The following is a 27494-nucleotide window of genomic DNA, read 5'->3' as shown; positions in this document are numbered from 1 at the left end:
TATAATTCGGACAAAATACAAAAAATAATGTAATGACCAAAACAACATCAAAGGTTCAATTCTTAGGTCACTCTTAAATTTAAATCAGACAAAAATAAATATGAAATATTCAACTTAATCAAAGCATGTTTGAAGTAAGTTTCTTAGTTTAATGAAATTCTAACTCTTGAATCTGCTTCAGTCATGATTCTGTACTTCTATTTCCGTTTCAATCAATCAACAGTGATTTTAATTACATGACATAACAGGTTCAAACTTTAAAAATAGAAAATTGGGATATTAATAACCAGGAATAAAACATAATCAAAGAAACACAAATCTGTTTTTGTCAACAGAGAGAACCTCATTAGCTGTATTACTTGCATCATAAGAAATACAAACCAAAGAGGCCATATCTTTACATCTTGAAGGATTGCTGTGACCAGCTTCATTTCATAAGTGAACCAATCCTTTTAAGAGAGCTATTTCCGTGGGATTATAGGGATGCTTCTATGGCATCCGTGTGAGGTCATCACTTGTTTACCAAGTGTAGTCAGCTCACATAGGAATATTATGCAATATGGCTCTCTGCAGTTCACTGAATGACACTGAACTCCGATCATACAACATTCCCTTTGGCAATATCTCATTACTTATGATTTATTGACTCATAGCCAATGGCGCAAATATGGAATTATAGAACATAAATAAGTAAAAAAAGCATCAAACGTTGTTCATGTTCAGGAGAAACATTAACATTTTAGCAAAGCAGGAATCATTTGTAAGAAATCAACTGAGTCAGGTGGGATATTTCGCAATAATCTTTATTTCAGTTATATCACAGCATGTCTGCACTTTGGGAGGAGAGCTTCTTGTTTGTTGTTCAACTGCACTCAGCCATATTCCAGTCTGGATCACAATAATAACCAAGTCTAGACCAGACAATCCAGTGATTGTGACGTTACGGTTATGGCCATTGAGTGAGTGAGTGAGTTGGGTTAAACGCCGCTTTTAACTGTATTCTAGTCATATCACGGCGTGTCAGCTTAATGTGGGAGGAAAGCCCGAAGTGATGCGAGCCGTTTACCACTTCGGTGAAACTCACAAGCACGGGTATGGTGCTGACAAACCTAGAAACATAGTTAGGGTGAACCAGGATTCGAACCCACAATCATGGGTTTCTGACGTGCCCAAGGGACTCAACTCTGCACAGCGAATTGCGGCGCCTTAGACGACAGGACCACCCGTGCCCCCCATGCACATTGATCCACACAAATGGGTTACAATGACATGCTATCAACCACATCACCAAGACTGACCGCCCTATTCATTTAGTCACCTCTTACAACAAGCGTACGTTGCTGGTGACCTACATTCTTGTCAGGAATCACCAAGACAGGATACAGACATTTACCATATGGTGAAACCAGGGAGCACAGCTATGGTGCTGACATGCCATGTATCATATTATCAATAACAGTGAATCTAAAATTTCAAGTAAAGTGTATCTGCACTACTGAGGGAAGCCACTATTTACTGTTGTTAGGCTGACATCACTGGGCACTGTTTCATATGGCAACAAAACCTCCCAAATTATGTCATTATGCATTGTGATGTGTTTGTAAACTTCATGGTGTTGGATTCTAAAGGTAGACCCAAATTGGTTCCCTCAAAAATGGACAGTGCACTGAATAAACACGAACAGGGAAGCTTTGAAATGAGCACTGTTGTAATTTGAAATATGACAGGCAAAATACATAATAACCCTAAACATGTGTCATAATTCAAAAAGCAGTCTGGATGTGATGGTCCCTCAAGAGAGTGTTTTTTGATACATTGAGATTCTGGAGACTGACACTATAGCAGCAGTAACATTAGTTTGTGGCCAACCTCCAACAAGTCAACACTAAATATCTTCATTTACAAAATTGCAGACTCTAAATTAAACCAAAACTCAAAACATAATGTTCAAAATCATAATACCTTTAAATTTTAATAACTTAAAATACTTAATGAAACAATTTCAAAACATTTATTGTCAAATACACTTATCCATGTCATTTGATTTAGAAAATCTCCAAAACAAACCAAAGTATTATTTCAGGAGAATTCCCCCTTCGATAGAAAGAATCCAGAAAACAGATATTGCAGATAAACTAAAGGTATCCATTGAAATTTCTTAGGATTTCGAATACTAACCTCTCCGAATCCCTTCTCCCAGAAATGTGAGATGCCCTGATTAGTATATTTATGGTACATAAGCCAATCAGTGACACACACAATCCTTGATTATTATCTGTCAGTGTCAGGAGACTCTGTAGGGCTACTGGACTTACTCCTCCTCAAGTAAGCCAGCAAACTTTCAGCTTGGGGGCTAAGAGATTGTGAGGGCTGAGATTCATCATTACTGTTGTGGTCAGCTTGACAGCTGTTGCTAAGATGATCATAAGACTGATCCATGTCATCGATGTTGCTTGAGGCGATAGTGTCAGGCTTGTCCTGTTCTCGAGTATTCCGTCTGTGTGCCTGGCAGGTGGCACTGTTGTATAGTTTGACGTCCAGGCGGGGGACTGAGAGGGCGGGGTTGGGCGTGGTCATCAGGCTGCAGACGGTGATGTACAGGGGGAATTTGAAGCCGTTCTCCAAGTTCAACAATACCACTGACTGCAAGGAAGTACAATAAAACAAAATATATCATTTCCTACAGCCTGCCAATCTTAGAATAATGAAGAGGAGAAAGTATGTCAACATGGCAAAAGCCCTATGTTTTCTATTCAACACGGTCCTCTTGCACAAAGTGATCTTAGCGCTACAATAACCAGAACTTTAACATAGTCGAAGCACTAAGGTTGCTTTGCATAAATGGACCCTGATTATGCAGAGTGCAAACTTGTGTGATGAACCCCTAAGATATGTGCACACAGTTAAAATGCAAGACTGACACGACCAGCCCAAGGAATATGGCAATTACTGCAGCATTATTAGAACACTTTTGGAAAGAAATGAATTTACCGTATTCGACGTAATAAGCGCCCCGCTCTGATAAGCGCCCATGGTGATATTTGCTAATACATTGGCTAGTGAACAATCACAATTAGCAACCCTTCCGATTGATCAATGTACACAAGACCTATTTATTTGTGTATAATACGCAGTCGTGTGTTATATGCACCAATAATTATGGGCAATTAAATTCTGGAAAAATATATCTGTCGTATATAAACATTTCAGGCTGTCAGCATAAACCACGAAATTTAGGATTTTTCAACTGTTTTTTTCCACCAAAATTATATTCTAATAAAAGCCCCAAATTTCTAATTTTGAGAGCGATGTGGGTGCTTATTACGTCAATACAGTAGTTAATTTTCCACCCAGCATGTTTCACCCCCCCAAAAAAATTGTAAAGGTTTGGTCTCCACAAGACAAAAAGCTGATTTTAATGCCATTTGGTCTTGCCAACAGACATCTTTTTCAAATACTGGGAATAAGATCTGAGAGTACCATTCATTTGACATACTTGATTTGTGTTAATTCAGTTGTTATACTTATTGTGCAACTTACTTTACATAGGTCTCATATGCCAATAACCATAAACTGTCTATAACATATAAACCTGTCTGTAAACGAGATACACTGAATTTTAATTGAGAAAAAACTAAAATATGAAAATATGTGAATTAACATGGTTTGAGGTATGTTTCTATATATTTGCAAACTTGAACAACCAGATGTCATTATTGCATGACATGACAAGGCAAGTTTTGTTTGTTTCCTTTTTTTTGGTTTCACTTCGCACTGCATCATATTCCTGCAATATGATGACAGCCTGTAAATAAACGAGTCTGGACCAGACAACCCAGTGATCGATATTGTGAAAACAAACCACACTGTTGGGGTATGATGACATGCCATCAACCAAGTCACAAGCCTGACCCCTGGACATATTCCCCTCTAAGGACCAGTATAGGGTGCTTGGGACCAATCCTCCCTTGGACATGTGGGGACAATACAAGTAACTTGTAACCAACACACAGACAGGTTTGAAATTTGCACAATATATGTATTATCAGGCCTCAAAGTTTAAATTTTAACCAAGTAGCGATATGGCTACAAGTATATTTTCCACGTAGCCAGTGGTAAAATCAAAAAGTCAAGACAATATTGTAGGTGGCCAAAGGCATTTGAAATTATCTTTTATCAAATAACTACTATAATTTGTGGAAGTCATAGCACTAGTCTTGGAATTGTAAAACCTATTATTGAAAAATGCAACCCAATATTTATGTCTACATGCTTCAAGTGCAGGTAAAAAACAATTCTAAATGACCCGTGAAGATTCCGGGGTAGAATAGGTCTTCAGCAACCCATACTTGCCGTAAAAAGCGACTATGCTTGTCGTAAAAGGCGACTAACGGGATCGGGTGGTCAGGCTCTCTGACTTGGTTGATACATGTCATCAAACCCAATTACGTGGATTGATGCTCATGATGTCAATCACTGGATTGTCTGGTCCAGACTCTATTATGTTACAGATCGCCGTCATATAGCTGCAATATTGCTGAAGGCGGCGTTTAACAACAAACAAACAAACAAAACAATTCTAAATACTACATCACAAATCCCTGTGTAATGTGTAATTTGTCATACTTTCTTGGTCTTGATGGATCAAACTGTGTATACTTCAAGATTAAGCACACATGCTGCTATTATGCTTACAGCAATGCGTCATTAATTAATGCTACACTGGCAGCAGACCAGCCTATGTTTCAACTTTGAATTTATGGGACCAGGATGCAACCTGGTTTTGTCAGGTGCAACTTGGTTTTTATATCAACATGCACCTGGTGCAAGTCAAATCAAGTTCCTAAAATCGAGCCCTGGTTTGAATTCAGCATGTCATGGTCAATGCACTAAGTAGAAAAAACTACAATGGTAAGCTGTGGTATCTATTGTCAAATCAGATCATCTCTATTTTAGTTTGTGTGTGTTTTCCATATCCTAAATCTCACAACCACACTTTAGAAAAAGGTTTTCATATTGACACATTCACCTATTGATTATTTTGCATTTTGAGTTTCATAAAAAGAATCCATGCTGTGTTCTCTCGAGAGGGTATCTGAAGAGGGAAAGTGGCTGTCAACTGCTCTGCTTTATCCACCTTTAACATAAGCCCTTCACTTTTTCCGTCATTAAATCTCTCAACAATAATACATCAGTTTTTCTTTGTAACTCATATATTTAAAAACATAATATAAGAATTACTGTTACTTGAGATTGTACAATGATATGTTAGCAATACCAAACAGTTAATTCAGCTTGTTAATGAGAACAGATTACTGGATGTGTGATAAGTTAATCCTGATTATTTAGGGGTTTATTTACATAAGTTAATCCTTTGTCCCAGAATGTCTGTGTGGAATCTGCAGTTAAGAAATCAGGCTGAAACAAATATTACTTGATGATATATGAACATAATTTTGGTCCGTATTGACAGATCTGTATGAATCAAAGTCTGTTTGCAACAGATTCCACTCAACAACATCATGACATCAACACAGGGCAACACATGACAGGATTGTCCTTGGCATCAATCATTCATATCATTGGGTGTCAAGGAAACACAATGTTGATGGATAGGACACTGGGAAACACGATAGCTAATACCCTACAGACTAGCAACCCACACATGCATGGTCATCCTGGTTTTCTTTCTAACTGCCGCCATCAGAATGTCTATCTGGTATAATAACAAACATGTACAGTCCATGCAATGAACAGTTATGTTGTGGATATAAGACAGGTGTTCATATTATTCCATTGTATTAATGGAATGACTCATGCCCATGAAGTTATTACATCTATCACTGACTTTGAATTTTGAATTAGGGAGTGACAAATCCAAAATATATCTACTGGCTACAAAACCTGTGGCAATTCCGGGTATGAACATAGGTTTCCACAAAGCTATGCTTGTAAGAGGGACTAAATGGATCAGGTTGTCAGGTTTGATGACTTGGGTGATGCATATCGTTGTATCCTAATTGGATGATTCAATGCTCATGTTGTCAATCAACGGATTTTCTGGTCCAGACAAGATATATACAGACCAGCTTCACGTAGTTGGAATATGTACTTGAAAATTCTCTTGTCCTGAGATATATTATACTTGTCCACTAAACCTATTTAAGATTTATATAATCATCATAGATGAGTGAGTGAGTTGGGTTTTACCTCGCTTGTAGCAATATTCCAGAAATATCACAGCTTGGGACACCATTGAACACATATATTAGAAAATACATGAAATTGACACGTTTATTTACTTGCCACCATTCAAGAGATCAGCTGCTTCGCTTAGGGTTATTATTATTTTAAATATGTTTAGTAAAAGCTGCATCAAAATTAACAAGATATTGGAATATATTATTCCTGATAAAAAAAAAAGTTTCAGATACAATTTTTGCCGATCCTTGCATAAAAATCCTGTAAAGTTATATCATTGGGTGTGTCTTGACCGAATCACCGGTCGATTCCAAGAAAACATGTGTACAGCTGATTGCTGTTTCTGGCTTAGTCTACAAGAAAATACACAAGTTAATCTTAATCCCTGGACATAAAACAATGCCTAGCAGAACAATAATACTATTGAAACGGTAAATCAACATGTCTGGTGATTTTTTTATCTCAAATTCACCCGTTCGTTTGCCGGACTTCGCTGAAGGGGTACGGTGTAATTTTTTTCTGCGCTTGGTATTCAAAAAAAAAAATTCTCCAAGAAACTGAACCCGCTAGAGGGGGGTGCGCATTATACATGGGTGCGCACTATACTCAAGAAAAGATGGTATGCCAAGCAAATTTGGTTGTCAACATAACTACATGCCACAAGCGTCTGGCAAACCAATTTGCCAACCTGTGTGTGGAGGCATAGTCCTCAGTATCTCCTAAATGAGGATTCAATGGGCAGTTTGACATTAACATTCCTCTGTCATTGTACCAACATAGCATGGATCAATGCAGTCGATAAACTGTTGCTTTTTTTTGGTTGAGAGATTTCTGCCTACAGGCTGCAGTGACATAGCTGGACAATATTGTTGTATTGCTGACTGTGGCTTGAAACAGGATTCAATCAAAAGAAGCCATCTCCATGGTTTCTATTATTCCAAATTATGGTTGTCTGTAAAATATCGAGTCTGGACCAGACAATCCAGTGCTTGACATCATGCTCATCAATCTACGCAATTAGGATCTGATGACATGCATCAACCAAGTCACTGAGCCTGCCCACCGGATCCCATTAGTCGCCTCTTATGACAATGAATGTTTAGTCAATTGTTATGATTAAAGATTATGTGAAACACTTTTGTAAGTTAAATTGTATAAATACAATGCACTACATTAGCCGACTACGATATCATATGCAAAATATGTATTCTGTAATAGATCAGGTGTTGTTTTAAGAAAATGTATGGGCATATGTGGGAAAAATAAAAAATAAAAAAGATATTACACATTTCGTGTTCGTTCAAAAAATTATTGGAATATTTTGCCATATGTGCAGTATTTATGAGGCCAGTCAAATGCGTTGTACATGTGTGCACAATAGGCAGTATAAAAAACAACCAACAAAAAAGCAAGTGAAGCAAACCTCATTTTTGTCGAGACTGATCTTCTTGATGCCGGTGGATTTGGTGGCCATGACACAACCATGTTCGTTGATATTGGAAGCTGTGAGTCTGTAACAATGGTAACATATCATGAGACCTATTCCTTCACAAAACTATCAGTACCATCAAATAAAGCTTCTTTTGAACTGTAACGTTTCAGTAATTCTGAAAAACGAATTGGTTCAGCCAATGTAACAAGTGTGTAGCAACAACACACAGTTACACATGGTCAGAAGGGGCTGAATGGTCTATGGCATCTCAATTCGCAGGGTAGAGTTGAATACCTTAGTTGTTTGTTTATTGTTTAACGCAACAATCAGCAATATCCCAGCTACATGGCCTGTAAATAATCGAGCTTGCACCAGGCAACCCAGTGACTGATATTGTGAACAATCCACACTGTTAAGGTACAATGACACACCATCAACCAAGTCACTGAGTCTGACCATCTGATCTATGTGGTCGACCAACATAGGTTGCTGGGGACAAACTCTAACCTGGAATCCAGATGGGGGGATTTGGGTTATGAATCCAAGATTCCCCTGATAATGATTTTGGTGTGTCAGCACTATACATATGCTCATAGGTTTCTCCCAAGTGGTGCATTACTCTAATCTTTCCCCCCACATTACACTCGCATGTTGATTGGTTGGTTTGTTGCTTGAGGCCTCACTCAGAAATATTCCAGCTATATGACCGCCGTCTGTAAATAAGAGTCTGGACCATACAAACCAGTGATTAATATCATGAGCATCGATCCACACAATTGAGATACGATGACATGCATCAACCAAGTCAGCGAGCCTGACCACCCGATCCCGTTAGTTGCTCTTACGACAAGCATAGTCACCTTAAACGGTAAGCATGGCCTTCTGAAGAGCTATTCTATCCCGATCTTCACAGGTCCTGGCATGTTGGATATGACTGAATGATACTGTTCACAGCATCATTAACCGAACTCAAAATAACTCTTCTACAATCATGACTATATTAACAAGAGTTTGCCACTAACGTGGCTATATCCCCCGGCCCTGTTGCAGAATTTATGACATAATTAAATCTACACAACCCTAACCTTTTTTAACCGAGGTGGAACTTGTCATAGAAATTGTAAAAAAAAGAGAGTTTGGAAACTAAGTCCATCTTGCTGCCATGGAAACGTAAAAAATTAACATTTCTAAAATTTCTAAATGGCAAAAGGCACCAGTTCACGATGTACCTGGCAAACCTGCAAAGTTTCATGAAAAAATATTGAACAGTTTATGAGTTATGCTCCGGAAACGAACCCTACCCTCACAGAACCTAAGTCCATCTTGTTGCCATGGAAACGTAAAAAATAAAAAATTCTAAAATTTCTAAATAGCAAAAGAAACCAGTTCAGCATGGACTTGTCAGACCTGCAAAGTCTGTTGAAAAATATTTAACGGTTTCTGAGTTATGCTCCGGAAACGAAACGTGACGGACGAACATACGGACGGACGGAGCCCGTTTCTTTATCCCCCGCCAACTTTGATGGATGGGAGATAAAAATACTGGAAAATCTCAGGAAACAAAGTAAGCATTAGTTTCTAAGAGAAGTATTGTACTGACAATGAAACACTCATAAAATCATCACCAAACTTTGAATGGCAAGAAAATGATTAAACCACTTTCGAAACTTCTCTTTCTAATCAATATTTAATAATCATAAGCAATAAATTGAGTGATAAATATCTTAATTCGAATCAAGCTGTATCTGTGTTGCATCATCTTAATAATGTGTAGAGATGGATTCTTGTTATTATCTGTGAGAACCACATTTTAGCCAGTTGTGCAATTTAGATTATATATATATTTCATATGTATTTTTCCTCAGAGCTGGGTACCAAACACCATGTGCGGGGTTGACAGACCCGGGGTGGTTATAGAAACCCACCTGATGTACAGGTACGTGAGGGGTTGACAGACCCGGGGTAGTTATAGAAACCCACCTGATGTACACCTGGGCGCCGTTGTACAAAGTGATCTTAGCGCTAAGGTGATCGTAACTCCCATACCTTAACATAGACTTACGACAGTCATAGCGCTATGGATGTTTTGAACAATGTCACCCTAGTTCAGTTATAGAGACCCACCTGATGTACATGGACCTATGTGGCTGCAGGGTTGACAGACCCTGGCTAGTTATAGAGACCCACCTGATGTACATGGACCTATGTGGCTGCAGGCTGACAGACCCTGGGTAGTTGAGGCTGGAGGAGTTGTTTCTCATCAAGGAAATTAATCTGTAAAAGTCACATGAAAGTACTTGTAGTGGTTTGCTAGAGCAATAAGGCAATGTTGGATTCATGCATCTTGGAGTGAGTGACTCTGATGCTGCTTTTCACAGTATATCAGTTATATCCCTGTGCGTCAGCTTAACATCAGTGGAAAGCCAAAAGTGATGCATGTCTTAGATATTTTCCACTTGTGTGAAACCCATTACGAGTATGGAACTGACATGCCAATGGACAGGAATCAGGGCAAATCCAGGATTCTAACCCATGATAATCATATCCTGGCATGTCTAAGGGATGCAACTCTGCATCACTGTTGACGACTGAATCACTACTATCTCAATCAGGAAACACTCCCTTTGACGTCTGAAGTTTTTTTGTTTAACGCTGCATTCAGCAATATTCCAGCTATATGATGTTGAACCAGACAATCAACAGAGTGATATTATTTGCAACATCCTGTCATAGGGTTACAATGACATGCAATCAACCAAGTCACCTCTTATGACCTGATCCATTTAGTAACCTGTTGACAAGCATAGGTTTATGGGGACCAATTCTAACCTGTATTTCCCAAAGGCTGCATGACATTTGGAATTTGTTTCGTATTAAAGAAAACTAGTAACTAAATAAACAATTGTGTAGTATCAACCTGGGAAAGGGCCTCCCTACATAAACAAGCATACAAACTCCTACTGCCGCCATGACCATAACATGAGATGCACAGTAAAGCAGCGGGCAAGCAAAGGGAAGTAACTGCATGCTTTATTGGATCACATTTTTTTAAGTATTATGATTTTTATTTAAAATGGAAAAAAACCGAAACTTGCAGCAGGCTTTAAGAGGATGCGGGCGGTGTCTGAGAACCAAGACTATCATGGTTTTTAGCCTTACAGTTTAATGTTATCACAAGGTCAAGTTTATTGGTACTCAATAGCATGAAGAACACAAAACTGGCCAAGCTGAGTCTGTTCATTTCTGATGGTCAATTCCCCACCTTAGTCAACTGTGGACAAATAGGGTTACTGTGAGGTATTCTCTACCACCTGGGCTCCCCAGGGTGCAGTTTCACATGCCCCATCTGCTGGGGATGTCCTGAAAGTATCAACACATCACGTTGGCAGATCATGACACTACTGACCTGCTTTTATAGGTGATAAGACCATCAATACCATAGCTGTAGCCAACCCATCGCCAGCAAAACTGCAAACATGAGTTAGTTCAGATTACAAGCATGCTAAATTACAGTACAGATACTGTGATCGTATTCAAGACGACATTGTGCGTTTACATACATTTAAATATTTTAACCTCAGGGACTGGGGACCATCTGATATTCAGGTGTTGGGTGGGATGTGGGTTCTGAGATTTTTGTTAGAGACATGTTATTGTTTTGCCACTGCTTCAATACAATAGAATTCTTTTCTCTCAGGCAAGATTATTTCTCTCCAATACTGTCTGGAAATATTGAAAAAAACAATCCCAGCACACCCCTCCCCACCTCTCACCCCTCCACATCTCACCAAATGGTTTGTCCCTTTACATCTATCAATAAACCATGAACACAAGTAGTTTCAAATGCTTGTTTATGAACTCTCTCAAAGCTGTATTGTTTAAGCCCCTGTTAGTCAAGTTAACTACCTGAATGAATGGTGTCTTGTATCAGACTCAGCAATATTTACGTTAAACTGCACAACACTGATCAGGTGATATTGGGCTTAGAGAAGATACATCTTTGCCACAATACAAGCATCAGTGTCCAATCAGTACACTGTATCACAACACTCCCTAGGCATTCAGAGAAATATTGAACTGTTAACTTGCTGCAGAAAGTACCTCACCTCTTCATTAGATGGCAGCACCCGCCCACATCTCATGGCTCTGGCCAGAAACACCTGCTCCTCCACATCCTGGGGCCTGCATCAGCAGTCAGTGTTATAACATGTACCCCACATCCTCTCTGACACTCAGAGCATATCTTTAATAATCCATTTACTCCCATTTCACTCTCATCCCATACATAGGTTTGTGCATAAAACTAATCAAATTTTACAAACAAACAGAGGTGATGAAATGGGTTTTAAGGTCACATCCAAGATTATTGCACTTATACAGCGACGTGTATGTGTATGTGTATGTGTGTGTAGCCTCATGATCCAGACTGATGCCGATTTATAGTGCTAGCACACTGAGATACCATGCCGCAGTTTAACATGATTACCCCACTCAGACACCGTATACTGACATCGAGCCGATAAGTACTTGTTTTAGTCCCTTAATGCCGAGCACCAGACACGGAAACAACAAGCACAATCTTTTAACGTTTTTTCTACGCGGCTGGGGATTGAACCCTGGACCTTCCACACTCCGGGCCAACGTTCTACGACTAGACCACGGAGGCTGTCACAAATGAACAGAATAAATATGCAGCCTAGATGTCACACTGCCATGGTAACATCTGTCATGTACACAGCCCTACTCACCCCTTGTCAAGGCCTTGTTCCACATGAAGCAGCTGATGCCACTGAAACCTATATATTGATGTCAGCCAGGCTGGAAATAAAATATTACCATACTGTTAATGTTAATAAATATAGAAAAGCTACGAGATAAACAACAAAGAACAATCAAGAACGAAGAGTGGTTTATTTCACGATAAAACGTTGTTCTATCATGACGTCATTTCTGGAGATTTGAACATGCAGTCGCAACGTAATGCCTGCAACGTGAATTGGACGACATTGTTTTCAGAGGGAAGTGTCTAGCAAGTTGTTCACTATAGATGTTCCTGGACAGTGTAGACAAACACAATGGCAGAACGATGGCAACCATAAGTGGGTGAGATATGACAATTGGCAATGGGAGAAAAGTACAGATAATTGACGTGAAAATTGTGAGAATATAAGGAAATATCAACCTTCCCTTCCCCATTCATAAAATGGACTTGTCCGGCATTGCCGATGTTGGATTCTATTCAGGGATTCATTGTTATTTAAATACGGGTAAATATTTTTCAAGCTTGTACATTTTATTAACATCTTTGAAGAGGCTGTACTGATATTTTACATAAGAATTATATGACTCGTGGTCATTTAATATTGTACAATAAAACACAGCAGGGAGAATAAACCACTAAATAAATGCAGGAAGAATATATCACTCGAGGCTGCGCCCCTCATGATTTATTCTCCCTGCAGTGTTTTATTGTACAAAAAAAACCACCCACTCATCGTTTATTTCTTAAATAAAAAAGAATAGCCATTAAGCTGTAGATTATTATCAAAGTTACCAAACACATGCATTGTTCATGGGAAAGACTGGTGTGCATGTAGTCTATCATGTCTGGGGTGAATCCTTCAGTGTAGACTCGTGAAGATCTGGGGTAGAATAAGTCTTCAGCAACCCATGCTTGCCGTAAAAGGCGACTATGCTTGTCGTAACGGGATCAGGTGGTCAGACTCACTGACTTGGTTGATGCATGTCATTGTATCCCAATTGCATGGATCGATGCTCGTGATGTCAATCACTGGATTGTCTGATCCAGACTTGATTATTTACAGACTGCCGTCATATAGCTGGAATATTGCTGAGTGCGGCTTTAAACAACAAACCAACCTTCAGTGTAACAGCAGATGTTCCTACCTTTGGGGATTATTCGGTCAGCTTCAATAAGCCGGAGTGAAGCAATATCATTGACCACATACTGCCAACGTAGAGATTCAAATGACTTGATATATTTCCTGCCATCACTGCTCTCCAGGTAACACTCGTCTCCTGAAGACAAGGAAGTTACCCAATGACATTACTGTGGAAAAAAGCAGTCAAATCTTCAGTTGTTTGTGTTCAGAGTACTCACTACGTCCCTCGATCACCTGTGAATGTATACTGTAGCTATGTGGTGTGACTGTGACAGGAGGTATGAATGGCCAAGTCATCTAAGGTGTGGCAGTTGGCCGGGTAGATTTGCATCCCTTAGGCACGCCAGAAACCTATGATCATTGGTTTGAGTGAGTGAGTGAGTTTGATTTTATGCCGCTTTTAGAAATATTCCAGCAATATCTCGGCGGGCGACACCAGAAATGGTCTTCACACATTGTACCCATGTCGGGAATCGAACCCGGGTTTACACAGGACCATAATCTAGGCAGAGGCAAGGGCGTTAATGGCTATAAAAGTCCAGATTCCACCCTTGCTGAACTAGGCTGAAATTCTGGAGCTACATTTTGGCTGGACTAACGAGTCTATGCAGTCCAATCAAAATTGTGTAACGAACTAGACAGCCAGTTTGTAAACAACATGGATTGCAACATGCAGATTTCTGTCAACTGTAGGATGTGTACCAACTGGGCGTCGACAGATATTTTGCAAATATTTTCAAGTTTTTAATCAAGGTGCTCAAGTGATTTGACGCACTTCGCGAGGTAAAACCCATTTTATGACAATACAGATCTTGATTATCGACCAGATGGTCTTGACTGGATGAGGCCATTTTGTTTGAAGCAATTCCAATTTATGGAATCTGATTGGTCAATAGGAAGGACATAGAAGAGACATAACTCATAATAGCCACTGGTGGCACTATGATCAAGCCTGGAAATTCCAGCCCAGTTCGCCTAGGGAAGATGTAATCTGGCATGTGAAACAGATGAGTGCGGCCAAAAAGCACAACTCTTACGTCACTGAGCATGTGAGTAATCTTTGCCGCCTTGGTATTTACAAGTTCTTGAAAGGAAACCATACATTAGTCCCTGCTGATCATTTACTTCAATATGAAACATTACTGTTGTTACTAGGAATTGGTTTAATTAATCCGTACTCTGATGTCTACTTTAAACAGCTACTACACCTGTCAGTTGCTTGAAAAAGGCATCCACACAGGACATCAGTTGACAACGACGCCCAGACCAGGTAAGATTATTTCTCAGGAATATCCACTGTTTTAGGTAGAACAAGAAAATCAATCTCATTAACATCAGATCATTCACTCCAAAACGATACTGCTCTGGAGTAGATCAGGCAAACACTCAAAATGGAGTTGCCTCAGGTGAACTTCTAATCAGTCAGTCAACGTCAAGGCTTCAATATTCTCAGAACCAGCGATTAAGAAAGAGAATGAGTTGGCTGGGGAAATCATGTGTACAGCGTGTGTAGGTCGACTGGCATAAAAAGCGAGCATGACCCAGATTGATTTGAGGTGAGGTGAAATGGGGTTTAACGTCGCGTCCAAGATTATTGAACTTATATAGCGATGTGCATGCACCCCACTCAGACACAGTATACTGACTCCGAGCCAACCAGTCCTTGTTTTAGCCCTTTAATGCCGAGCGCCAGACAGGGTAACAACAAATACCATCTTTTAACGTCTTTTGGTATGATGCGGCCGGGGATCGAACCCCAGACCTTCTGCTCTCTGGATGGACGCTCTACCACTAGACCACGGAGGCGGTCAGATTGATTGGAGGCGACCATATGTTTCTGGTGAATTAGTCTTTAGAAGCTGGAAACCTTCATTAAGGAATGTTTCCACTTAGGATCGAAAGAAGAATGAGATATGCATAGTGTAAGATAGCATAAGTATGTGAAAATACAATTTATTGTAGAATTTACAATTTTGGATTTGGAAGTGTCTGTCTTTTTGTTTGTTTGTTTGTTTTTAGAAACAGAAGTTCTATATTTTGTCCTGAAAGCCACTGCTATTCGTGTCTGAGCAGATCACAGACCCCATGATCAGCGAGCCCTGGATTGCCGATCACGATCTTGCACAAGTTAGGCATGCTGGCCAACGCATGGCCTGTCCGTCCATGTTGAAATATGCCAACCAAGAAGAAGAAAATCTCAAAGTCTTCAAAGACTCCTGCAAGATGCATGTCACCATACTGTGGCAATTAGAAAGAGAATGAGTTGGCCAGGGAAATCATGTGTTCAGTGCTTGTAGGTCGACCGACATGAAATGCATGCATGACCCAGATTATGGGAGGTGACCATGGTGATGCAAGGAGTGTTCAAGTGAAATGTTTTTTTGAAGCTGGAAACCTTTGATTAGGCATGTTTCCACTTAGGATCGAAAGAAGGAGGAGGAATGCATAGTGTGAGATAGGATAAGTTTAAAAATTCATAAAGCCCATGCAATCATGTATTTATACAGCCAGTCGTTTCTGAGCCCCAAAAGGGTATACTATCGATTCAGTATCGAAGGCATATTTGTGTTGTGTGGGGTTTTTCATTTGTCAAGATCAACTTTCCAAAAAACATGGTTAAGTTATGGAGTTGTAGCCAAAGTTTTAGCCGATTCCTTTTTGAAAGGTGAGATTTGATAGACTGAAGAACCTATGCACACTTCATTTAGATTTGGTGTCTAAAGTTAATATGAGTTCACCTGACCTGACCTGACCTGACCTGACCTGACCTAACCTGACCTGACCTCTTGTGGAAAGTTTGTCAGACCTTCACCCACAGAGGTATTGTAACTGGGCAAAAGATCTGATGATGATATAACATATAGTTAGTTCAGGTCTCAGATATTGTCAGTTGTCACAGAATATTACAGTACAGCCATATTGAAATTCATATTGGAACCTTCTGGACACATAAGTCTTGTTTGGTAATAACATACACCTGTATGCACATTCTCTACAGTCTTTTAATCAAGCAATATGTTCCAAAATAAAATATCTGAAATATAATCCTTCAGGGAGATGTGTATCCATTGGCTGAATGACAAAATGCAAATGATAACCGTACTGTAATTGCAACATAAAATATCTCTATTCATGTCAACTGTTACAACCCATGTTAAGGCTTTTAGTGGTGACTTGTATTTCACAAATAATAGCATCAAGAAAGATATTGAAAGCAATATTATACCTCTGAATTTAAGAAATCATGACCTCTTAAAACATATCAATTTGCATGGAATAATTATTTCTTTCCCAATTTGCCTTGCAAGGGCACTTAATCTGACATCTAGATAAATCCTGAAGATTTTTCGAAGTTCATGCTCAGCCTATATGAACACATTAGATAGTCAGGGGTATACGAATTAGTATTGAATTTGAAGGTTTCTACAGGGGTCTCATTATAGGAGTGGGTCGTGTCATAGAAATGGTATATGATACTGATGCTGACCACAAATGCGTGACAGGCAGGTGATGAAGAAATAGAAGAATCTTATTAATGGAAAAATCATGCAACTGAAACCAGAGTATTAAGGCGCCACTTGGGTCAAGTTACCTTCTTGAGGAGCGTGTAGAGATCCATCTCCACCTGCAGCACCCACAGCTCCCCCGAACTAACCAGCATCGGCATCAGATCCTCACTGGAACAGTCAGCCATCATGGAGCCTCAGAAGGCGGTACATCTCTACTTTGATAAGTCATACATTCATTTGCAAGTCTAAGGGTATTCATAAGTTTCATGTCCATTAAAAAATAAATTCCATAAGTTGCGAGACATACCCCATGAACTTATGCTACTTCTAACATCCTAAAAGTGATTTTAATTAAGTTAGTTTTAGAACCATTTAATAAATGTTATCAAAATATAGCACAACAGATGCTGTTTGTGGAGCAAAACCAAAACAGGTTTTTAGAACTGGCACAATCTTTCTTGTATTTATCTTGTTTCAACCACAATTGGCTGTTAATTATAATTATAATATGATGATTAGTGCTGTTTATCAGCATATTCAATTATGAACTGCACGTAACTGGTGTTCCTTGTGAGATGATGAGAGACCATGTATACATAAATTGAAATTGGACTCAATACATCTTATAATTGAGCATGTAACCTTGCATTGTCTCAGTCTTGTCAGATAAACCAGTGGTTGATGTCACGAGCACCATCCCACAACTTCAAGGTATGATGACACACAATCAGCCAGGTCACTGAGGCAGACCACCAGCTCTTGTGCTGGGCATTATTCTAACCCTGGATCTCCACAAGCCACCTGACAATCTGCATTTATTTGTTGTGCAAGACAATATACAAAACATTCTGACACCTGGCGAGTGCCAGTTAATTCTAACTCCGGTTCCCACTGGGTCATATCTGGAACACTTTAGTGAGTGAGTGAGTGAGTGAGTGAGTGAGTGAGTGAGTGAGTGAGTGAGTGAGTGAGTGACCTGTAGTGAGTGAGTGAGTGAGTGAGTGAGTGAGTGAGTGAGTGAGTGAGAGTAAGAGTATGGTTTTACACCGCTTTTAGCAATATTCCAGCAAGGCTACCCGACTGCCCCAGAGTTCACATGAGAAAAGAACACTGGAAATCTAGATGACATGCTATTGTATAACCACTCCTAGTTGAATGTCAGTGAAGCTACCAACACTAAGAAGCACTTATTGTATAGTACCTGATATCCTTGAGTATAGCCAAGTTACTGGGCATTACTGTATAGCCAGGTTACTGGGCATCACTGTACCTGATATCTTGAGTATATAGCCAGGTTACTGGGTGTCATTGTATAGCCAGGTTACTTGGTGTCATTTTACCTGATATCCTTGAGTGTATAGCCAGGTTACTGAGCATCATTGTATAGCCAGGTTACTTGGTGTCATTTTACCTGATATCCTTGAGTATAGCATGGTTACTGGGCATCATTGTATAGCCAGGTTACTGGGCGTCATTGTATAGCCAGGTTACTTGGTGTCATTCTACTTAATATCCTTGAGTATAGCTATGTTACTGGGCATCATTGTATAGCCAGGTTACAGGGCATCATTGTATAGCCAGGTTACTGTATAGCCAGCTTACTGGGCATCACTGTATAGACAGGTTTCTGGGTGGCATTCTACTTGATATCCTTGAGTATAGCCAGGTTACTGGACATCATTGTATAGCCAGGTTACTGAGTGTCATTGCACCTGATATCCTTGAGTATAGCCAGGTTACTGGGCATCATTGTATAGCCTGGTTACTGTATAGCCAGGTTACTGGGCGTCATTGTATAGCCAGGTTAAAGGGTGCCATTGCACCTGATATCCTTGAGTATAGCCAGATTACTGGGTGGCACTATACCTGATATCCTTGAGTATAGCCAGGTTACTGGGTGCCATGACATTGTGCAGCATCCAGCCCTGACAGAAGGCAGCAACGTCGGGGAGGGAGTACATCTGACTGGCAGCCTGGTACGTCACTGCTGTGCTGGAACTGATGTAGAACACATGGGTAATATATGCATGGCAAATAATGTCTGAAAGGGAGGGAATGAATGCTGCATTACGCCACAGATATATTCCAGTGCTGTGTACATGAGTCAGGGTCTGGTGACATAGTAGTAGAGAGATGAAATGAACAATGTAGCCATCTTCCAGCAATCTTCCCGAGGCAGGAGAGTTAACTGAGTATTAAAGTTTAGTTTCCACCCTTGCCGAACTAGGATGGTATTATGGAGTTACATTTTGGCTGGACTAACGAGTCTATGCATAGTCCAATCAAAATCACGCAACCAAATCGAAATCCGGTTCGTAAACTGTCGTGCAGATTGCTGGTTGCTTCCCTTTATCATGAAAAACACAGCCAGCCCTCCTGTTACATCAGTTGATATATTCAAACACTGTCTAGACCACAGTCAAGAACACCTTTGTCTCCATGGCAAGAACTGAGGGTTGACCAGTACAGTAGACAGAGAACTGTAGACAGCAGCTTGTTAACAGGTTCACAGGGTACCTGTGACAGAACTCACCTGATAGTTTCTTTCATGAACTCTGTGCAGTGTTTGATCAGACCATCCTGAAATAGACATTTGTTCTTCCTCAGCCTCAGGAAAATATGTATCTACATACCTCCATCATGTCATCACAGCCACTAGTCTGAAGTCTGTATTGCATAAAAACTTTTCAGTGAAGCAAACTCACTTTATAACTAAGACAGCATGGCACTACAGGTATATTATGAAACTCTTTACAAAAGATACCTAATATTTTTCTGCGCTCTGGTATGTTGGGTGAGTTTCTTTAATATTATCTGTATAGTTCAACCTAAAATCTACACAGAAATTCATTCACAAATGATGTTTCCCTCCGAAATTGATTGACCATACTGACTTTGACATCGTCTTAATTACTTTAGTACAGTCAATTATCGTTAATCCGACACACGTTAATCCGACAATCAGCTTTATCTAACATTACTGATGGGAACAGATCAAATCAGTGCTATTTAGACCCGTTAATCCGACAGTTTCGCACTCTGACTCCGACACATCTAATTTGCAATGAATTACCGAAATCACTCATTAATCAGTCTCGTTAATCCGATACAGTGATCAGCGTACTCCGTGGTCATCTGCCCACGAGTACACAGCCCGTGTTTTGATGAGAGACGAGTCAGTTGGTTGCTGCATATTACAACGGCTGAAGAGATAAACTTGCTTAACAATAAACAATTAATGCTTCAAAAAAGAAAACAGGATTAATCACATGCTTAGATTACCGCAATCTCGTTAAAATTAGATACTAGTTCTCACTATCGCCAAGGACATCCCATTACAGGTCACATCAGAACAACCTTTCACGAACTATGACCAACTAATGAAATGACTAACAGGAAGTCAACGTTAGCCACTTAAAAAGCAGCTTTCTTAAGCTTTGCGGTACCAGTTTCAAACTAAGTCATACAGTCCGTAACAGTTGTTTTGTGTTGAGCTTTAGAGGTTGCATGATTAGAAAACATATGTAAAATAACAATATGAATATTTCATTTTTTTAAAAAAAATTTTATCGTTATCTATTGTGTAGTTGTCCAATTTTCGATCACGAACAAGATACTACTTAATTTCGTTTATCCGACATACTCGTTAATCCGACATAATCATATGCAACCAACAACATGAACAATGTCGGACTAACGGGACTTGACTGTATGTAGAAAATAGGATCTGCATGTTTTATCAGTGTTAACCACTGTCAAACACTTTAGCTCCCAATATATCAGATATATCGCAGTATGTATTGCAATTTATTTTTGCCATTGAATACAGAGCCCTTTTTCAAACAGTCCATATAATAACACTAAAAAGTACTGAAATCGATGCTAGCAGAAACATATGGGCCTGTAAACTCAAAACTATTTAGCACAGACTGTAATTATGGTTTTCAGATCATTTAAATATTACTAGTAGTTTCATTTCAACACAGTCTATCACTATTTCAGTATTTCTAAACATGTAACTGTGGGACCAACCATCTGCAGGAGAGTAGCAGCTGCCAATACTCCAATGACATCGACTGGCTTCAGTACAACATCGTCTTTATACAGACAGCCCAGGGCCGTCTTCAGAGCTGAAAACAGGATGATACCATACATAACTCTTACGATTGTAAACCGCCTGTGGGGTAGTGGTTAAAGTGTCTGCCAGGAATGTAGAATGTCTTAGGTTTGATCCCTGGCCACGTCATACCAATGGTCATTACAAGATTGTACTTGTTTTTACCCTGCGCTCTGCATTAAAGGGATAAAACAAGGACTGGTCGTCTCAGAGTCCGGAATGTGTTGTAACAATACATAATGGTGCTTATGATACATATATAATGCTTATCTCAGGGGCAATCATGGTAATATCATGATATGATGCATATATCTAGAAAGTCAGGTTGTGATATGAAACACAACATTATATATATACACGAAGAAAAAATTCATCTGTAATGTTAAGTTGCCAACAGTAAACGACAGTGCCCAAACCAAAATATATGTTGAAATTTTCAGTTAATTAAACCAACAATCCTGGTAAAAAAATATCAAGTGCCGTCGTAGCCAGATTTTGTACTGGAATTAAGAGTTACCTGCCCTGGTTGTATATATCAACATGGCAGGCTTGATCATTCAAGAAGTTTCTGGGTGGGACAGTTTCTAGAAGGCTGCCGGTCAATATATATTAAAGTGTGGCAATGGGGGATATTCAAGACCTATTTCGACTGACTTGTTTCTGATCTACATGTCAGGTATGGTTTGGTTACCTAACTGTAAACACAGAGTTCCTGCCAGTTTCCAACACTGTTCTGGATTCAGGAAGAGAATTGCCTCTTTCGAGACATTCAACAGTGACAATATTCTGAACATTCCTGAGAGCAGGGATTATCCTCAAAATTGTTTCTAAAAGAGAAAATCTCCCCTGGTCCAAAAGCAACGAGATTTTTTGGCGTGTGATGAAATTTGCTAATTATCAGAGATATTTCATCTTCAAACAGTGGAAACTGTATTTGATTTTCGGTAAGTGTGACTCAAATTATGAAGCAATTAATGTTACTAGATTTTATCTATATATACCCACATACCCAATTTCTGAAAATGAATTATCCACTGTGAATATTTCAAATATGTGAATATTATTGGATTATGCACATTGTCAACTGAAATCAAATGTCAATTACATTATTATCTATGTGTTTCTGTCCATTTTCAACTTTAGCAGGAATTAAGAAGGGTACAATTACTGGTATAGATCGTTTAGCAGGCGTCTTTACCTCGGTCCGAAAGCAATGAGATTTTTGGGCGTGTGATGAGATATTTCGTCTTCAAAAAGTGGAAACTGTATTTGATATTCAGTATTTGTGATTCAAATTATGTTGCAATTAATGTCACTAGATTATATAGATATACCTCACATATCCTATTTTCGAACATGAATTATTCAACTGCGAATATTTAAAAATATGAGTATATTACTGGATACTGCACATTGTCAACTGAAATCAAATACCAATTACATAATTATTATTAATGTATTTCTGTTCATTGTCAACTTTTAGAGGAATTATGTGCAAGTACAACTACAGATTGTTTTGCAGACATGTTAACCATGATCAGCTGTTCATTTCGTTGGCATGAAGGAGATAACAATCAGCAGTTTGCTTGTCAAATTTCTAGGCCTTCGACAATGTGTGTTTAGATCGTAATTTAATATACTCAAAGTGATGACACAAAACAGTGACTGTTGTAAAAGGTGTTAGAGTTTGTTGGCAAAAAATATATCATTTAAATTAAAGAATGACATGAAACATGGTGCTTTCGTCAATTTCGCTGTCCATTTCCGTCTTGTACGGTGTAACGTATCGAAAAATCTTCCACCAGTGCTGAATTATCTAAAGGCTTAGCAAATATCATCTAAAATACGATTATTTGTAGTCTAAAATTTATACATTATGGAGAAAGAGATATAGGTTTATCTATTTAGTATTTGTTTTGTCGCCATTCCAAAATTGAAATTTGCCTGTATTTTGAACTTTCCACCAGTGATTGTTTTTTCTCTTGACTTCTGCTAGGATTTGAGTGACAAAAAAAGTTAATAAGGTTGGCTGTAGATCACTGTTTCAAACGTAATAAGATTTTCGTGCACTTCCAAGTGGTTTTGTTGTAAAAACAAACATTCGTTTTGCAAATCAGAGATCAACAATGTTGCGCACTCCACCATTGTCATGCAGCGGTATTAGGAAGCGGTTATATATACACAGCAAGAGATTGCATGCAGTGTTGAGAGTATGCAACTCGCTGTTTCGATTGACAACTTATGAATAAACTTTGAATAAACTATCGTTTTATTGACATTTTAAGATATCAATATTTTCGTTTTCTGAAGGAGAAAATGACAATACCAATTGATGCAGTTGAAACTTTTGAAAGTGTAACAGAACGCAATGTACACGATTCTCAATGACCCTGAATGAATGTTGATGCGGTATCTAAGATCTAAATCATCTCGTAAACACTCAGTCACTGACTTTATTTCACAACTTAGTTCCGTGTGAACCGATTTCTAGGCTAACCTATGCATTTCAATTTGGAAACCATCTCGTAAGCACTCAGGACATAGTATTCATTTTATGCCACATATACAGTGATATTTCATGTACATAACATGTCCTCCTTATGCATGCATTAATACATGTCCTCAAGATGTATGAAACAGTATACATCTACCTTTTTCATCAACATTGTTGTCTGGTATGTCCAGCTGTATGACATCCTGGCTGGATTCCCTCCATGAACCACTCAGCATGCCACAGAAGTAACCAGACTGAAATACACAAACATATGAGAGTACCATCTTAAAACGTCTTTTAGTATGGTGCGGCCGGGGATCGAACCCCCTACATTCCACTCTCCAGGCGGACGCTCCACCACTGGAACATGGTCTCCAATTTCTTGAGAATTAAAAAAAAAAATACAGTAAACTACAGTTATAACAAAGTCAAAGGGACCACTAATTTTCGTTTGTTATAACCGTAGTTTGTTCTAAGAATCTTTACTGTCATGTATCAAGTCATGTTTCCTCACACGAGTCTCTGCATTTTATAGACAGAATATATCCACTTCAAAGGCTATAGCCTAATCACTGTTTGAAAATTAATTGTGGGTGTATATTGAGGACAAGTGCCCGTTCTTAATCCAGTTAATCACTTGTGTTCAATTGTTTATTGCTGCTTGAAGCAGCCATGTGTGGCTGGGGATGTTTTGATTGACTGATTGGAGGTCCGTGAGCACCTCAGAGATTAACTGTTCAATATTAACATAAACATTGTCGTTGACTGAGTACACACTGGAGCACAAAGTGAGTTTGCTATATCTGTTAATTTTGTTATAAACGTGTTGCTATATCCATCAATTATATATGAGAAAATATACAGCAAATAGCCGAGACCCAAAAAACCCAGTTTATTGGGCTTAAAAAATATAAGAATTGGTTCTCAGGCAATGGCTTTTGAAAATATAGTGGGGGCGGGCAGGGTTTTTGTTTTTCTTATGCTTGTTCATACTAGACTGTAACCAATTAACAGTTGTGTACCATCAACCTGGGAAAGGGCCTCCCTCCATAAACAAGCATACAAACTCCTATTGTCACCATGACCACAACACAAGATGCGCAGCAAAGCAGTGCACATGTAAAGGAAAGTAACTTCATGCTATATTGGATTGCATTGTTTTTTTAACAAAATTTTTAAAACGGAAAGGAAAACCAAATGTGCGGCAGACTTAATGATGATGCAGGCGGTGTCTGAGAACTAACACTATTTTTTTTTTTAGCATTTATCTGTCAGTTCATTGTAAGCGTGTTTGTTATAAACAGTTTACTGTATTCATTATTCTTAATATATAATCAGGTCCGGACCCAACACAAGATTTCAAGACGTGAACAAATTTCAATGATGCTCTCAGATTACAGGGTGTTTGGTGTTTTATTGGACATGCACAAAAAGAATGGTAACTCTTCCTGAAGGGACGTAATCCTTTATTAGCATCTTTACCATGAGATTTCAATGAAGCCTTCAAATTACAAGGTACTTCATTATGACACTCAGCACATGTTCAGATCGCAATACACATTGTAATCATAAAGCAAGGGAGGTAACCCATGTTGTCTTTTCAATATGGCACACATTTTCTCTGTTAAATGCAACAAACTTAAAACTGTTCTTTTAAAAAAGTTTGATCTCATGTTATTTCTTGCATTAATATCTTCACAGCAACCTGTAACCAGATTCACAAGCAAGGTAATGATTTGATTGGTTTATCTGAATCTTCTGATGTTATATCGCAATGAATTGTAAACTAAATTTGCTGGAAACCAAACTTTGCGATATTTTGTAGATATAAAACTTGTTACATGATGATTATGTTTCAAGCCCATGGCAAATGATAATGATGCAAGAGAGTAGTGGTCGACATGACAAATGCCCAGTATGGCTGTAATATCACTGGGGCATGACACTTACTTACGCCTTGAGACCCATGAGATCCTATGCTTGCTGTAAAAGGAGACTGTGCTTGTCGTAAGAGGCCACTAACGGGATCGGGTGGTCAGGCTCGCTGACTTGGTTGAAGCATGTCATCGGTCCCAGTTGCGTGGAATGATGCTGATGATATCAATCACTGGATTGTCTGGTCCAGACTTGATTATTGCTGAGTGCGGCATAAAACAACTTACTAACCAACCAACTTATGCCTTCAAATCTAGTGTTGTGTCCTGACCTGATAATAGTGAGAACTATAGATTACTTCAAGAAAGACAGGTTATGGAACAAACAAGAAAATACAACGTATGCAGACAATACCTGCTTGAGGTAGTGTTTGTGTAGATGCCAGTCTCTACCAAGTGCTCGGATAGTTACATCACTGTTTTCACCCTTCATAAACAGAGTCTCATAGATATACTTGGAAGTGGACTTGATATTCTTCCTGGAACAAAAGTACACAAGAGTTTCAGGAATATCAACCACATAGTTCCTTGCTGGATTTTAACTTTTCTAGTTTATGCAGTTATTTAGTTGTTTTGAAGCCGCTATTGAACTTGTTCCCCGCTATTTTCATTCAAGGGTCCAAGGGCTAAGAATAGAGTTGGGGTAACTAACCATCCCTACCCACTTAGACAAACAGTAACAACTAGTTTCTGAAATGAAAATATTTTACATTTTAAAATTTAAATTATTGTTATGAAATAGTGAGTGAGTGAGTATGGTTTTACGCCGCTTTTAGCAATATTTCAGCAATATCACAGCGGGGTACACCAGAAATGGGCTTCACACATTGTACCCATGTCGGGAATCGAACCTGGGTCTTCGGCGTGACGAGCGAACACTTTAACAACTAGGCTACCCGACCGCCCAAGTTATGAAATATAATAAAAAGTAACCCAGATTCTCTTCACTTTCAGATACTGCATTCATCTAGACTTGCCAAATATTATAGATTTGCATGGACTGTATTTGATATATTTGTTTCAGGGTCTGTATGATAGACTACCTACCAAGCGACAGACTACAAAAGAAATATGCTGTCTGGGTATACATAATTTTTCTGTGATTTCTTTATGATATTATTGGGTGGCGAACAGATTCTATGTGCGCACGCTTGTTTTGAACAATCGCCAAGTTGATCACACACTTCATTGACAGGCTCAAATAGTTCTGTCCCCTTGTCAGGTTTCTAATGGTTGTGTATACCGATGTTTCGATATGTCTCACAACACACAGGCTCTTGGGAATATTCAGACATGTTCGGGACCACCAAAGTGTGATGACAATCAATGATGGACATGCATTCACCTTTTTGGCGTGTGTATGTCGACTGTTCTGGATTTGCGAGCAGGTGAAGAATCGGATTCTGATAAAGAATCTCCATCATCATTGGAGGAGTCGTCGGAAGATTTTTCGAAAGTGTCGTCTGCCCGCTTTCGCTTTCGTGTCCTGTTACCAGGGATTAACCTTGTTAGTGAATTACCCATAATCAAAATATGCTGCCATTAACAAATGCTTGCGAGAAACATACAGCTTCACATCCTATGTCAAGAATTCAGCTGACTGTTCACAGAAGTTTATAACGTGACAAGTAATCGAAACTAGCCGCCCCTTTCCAACTGAGCTCACAGCACTGCGAAGGCAAACCCCCTTACTTAACGAGCGAGCTCTGAGAACAGTGTAAGGAGATGGCTGCGCAGTGACACCATGTGGTCTACAACAGCTTCAAGATAACTCTTGTTCAATACTGATTCAATGATTTTATGCCTCTTCAATTTGTGTTGCGATGAGAGATGATAAAACATTGAACATATATGATGAGGTATATCTGTACTTCTGATTTACGTGTTACAAATGTCTCCCTACG

At 39.1% G+C, this 27494-nt stretch overlaps 1 protein-coding gene across 1 annotated transcript; it reads right to left on the bottom strand.

The window, feature by feature from the left end:
• Positions 1-27241, bottom strand: LOC139469079 (germ cell-less protein-like 1). Its single transcript, XM_071251206.1, has 15 exons — positions 26936-27241; positions 25946-26069; positions 23814-23910; positions 21078-21175; positions 19579-19625; positions 18912-19043; positions 17129-17213; positions 14745-14832; positions 13541-13672; positions 12382-12451; positions 11740-11815; positions 11040-11101; positions 9821-9907; positions 7625-7712; positions 1-2643 (listed from the first exon to the last, which is right to left on the bottom strand). Exons 1-15 carry the CDS (start codon positions 27112-27114, stop codon positions 2272-2274), a joined length of 1737 nt encoding a protein of 578 aa, XP_071107307.1. The 5' UTR covers positions 27115-27241; the 3' UTR covers positions 1-2271.
• Between the last annotated feature and the right edge of the window lie 253 nt (positions 27242-27494).

Source organism: Haliotis cracherodii, unplaced genomic scaffold (genome assembly GCF_022045235.1).
Source record: "Haliotis cracherodii isolate W230 unplaced genomic scaffold, xgHalCrac1.p SCAF_2, whole genome shotgun sequence".
Classification (NCBI taxonomy): domain Eukaryota; kingdom Metazoa; phylum Mollusca; class Gastropoda; order Lepetellida; family Haliotidae; genus Haliotis; species Haliotis cracherodii.
The sequence above is the reverse complement of the archived record's forward strand: the minus strand, read 5'-3'. Positions and strand labels throughout refer to the sequence as shown.

Excerpts from the sequence above, each read along its gene's own strand:
- LOC139469079 (XM_071251206.1), bottom strand. The coding sequence starts at position 27,114 with ATGGGTAATTCACTAACAAGGTTAATCCCTGGTAACAGGACACGAAAG. Across the intron at positions 23,911-25,945 it reads ACAAACACTACCTCAAGCAG|TCTGGTTACTTCTGTGGCAT; the intron begins GTATTGTCTGCA and ends TGTGTATTTCAG. Across the intron at positions 19,626-21,077 it reads CTGCTACTCTCCTGCAGATG|GATGGTCTGATCAAACACTG; the intron begins GTTGGTCCCACA and ends TGTCTATTTCAG.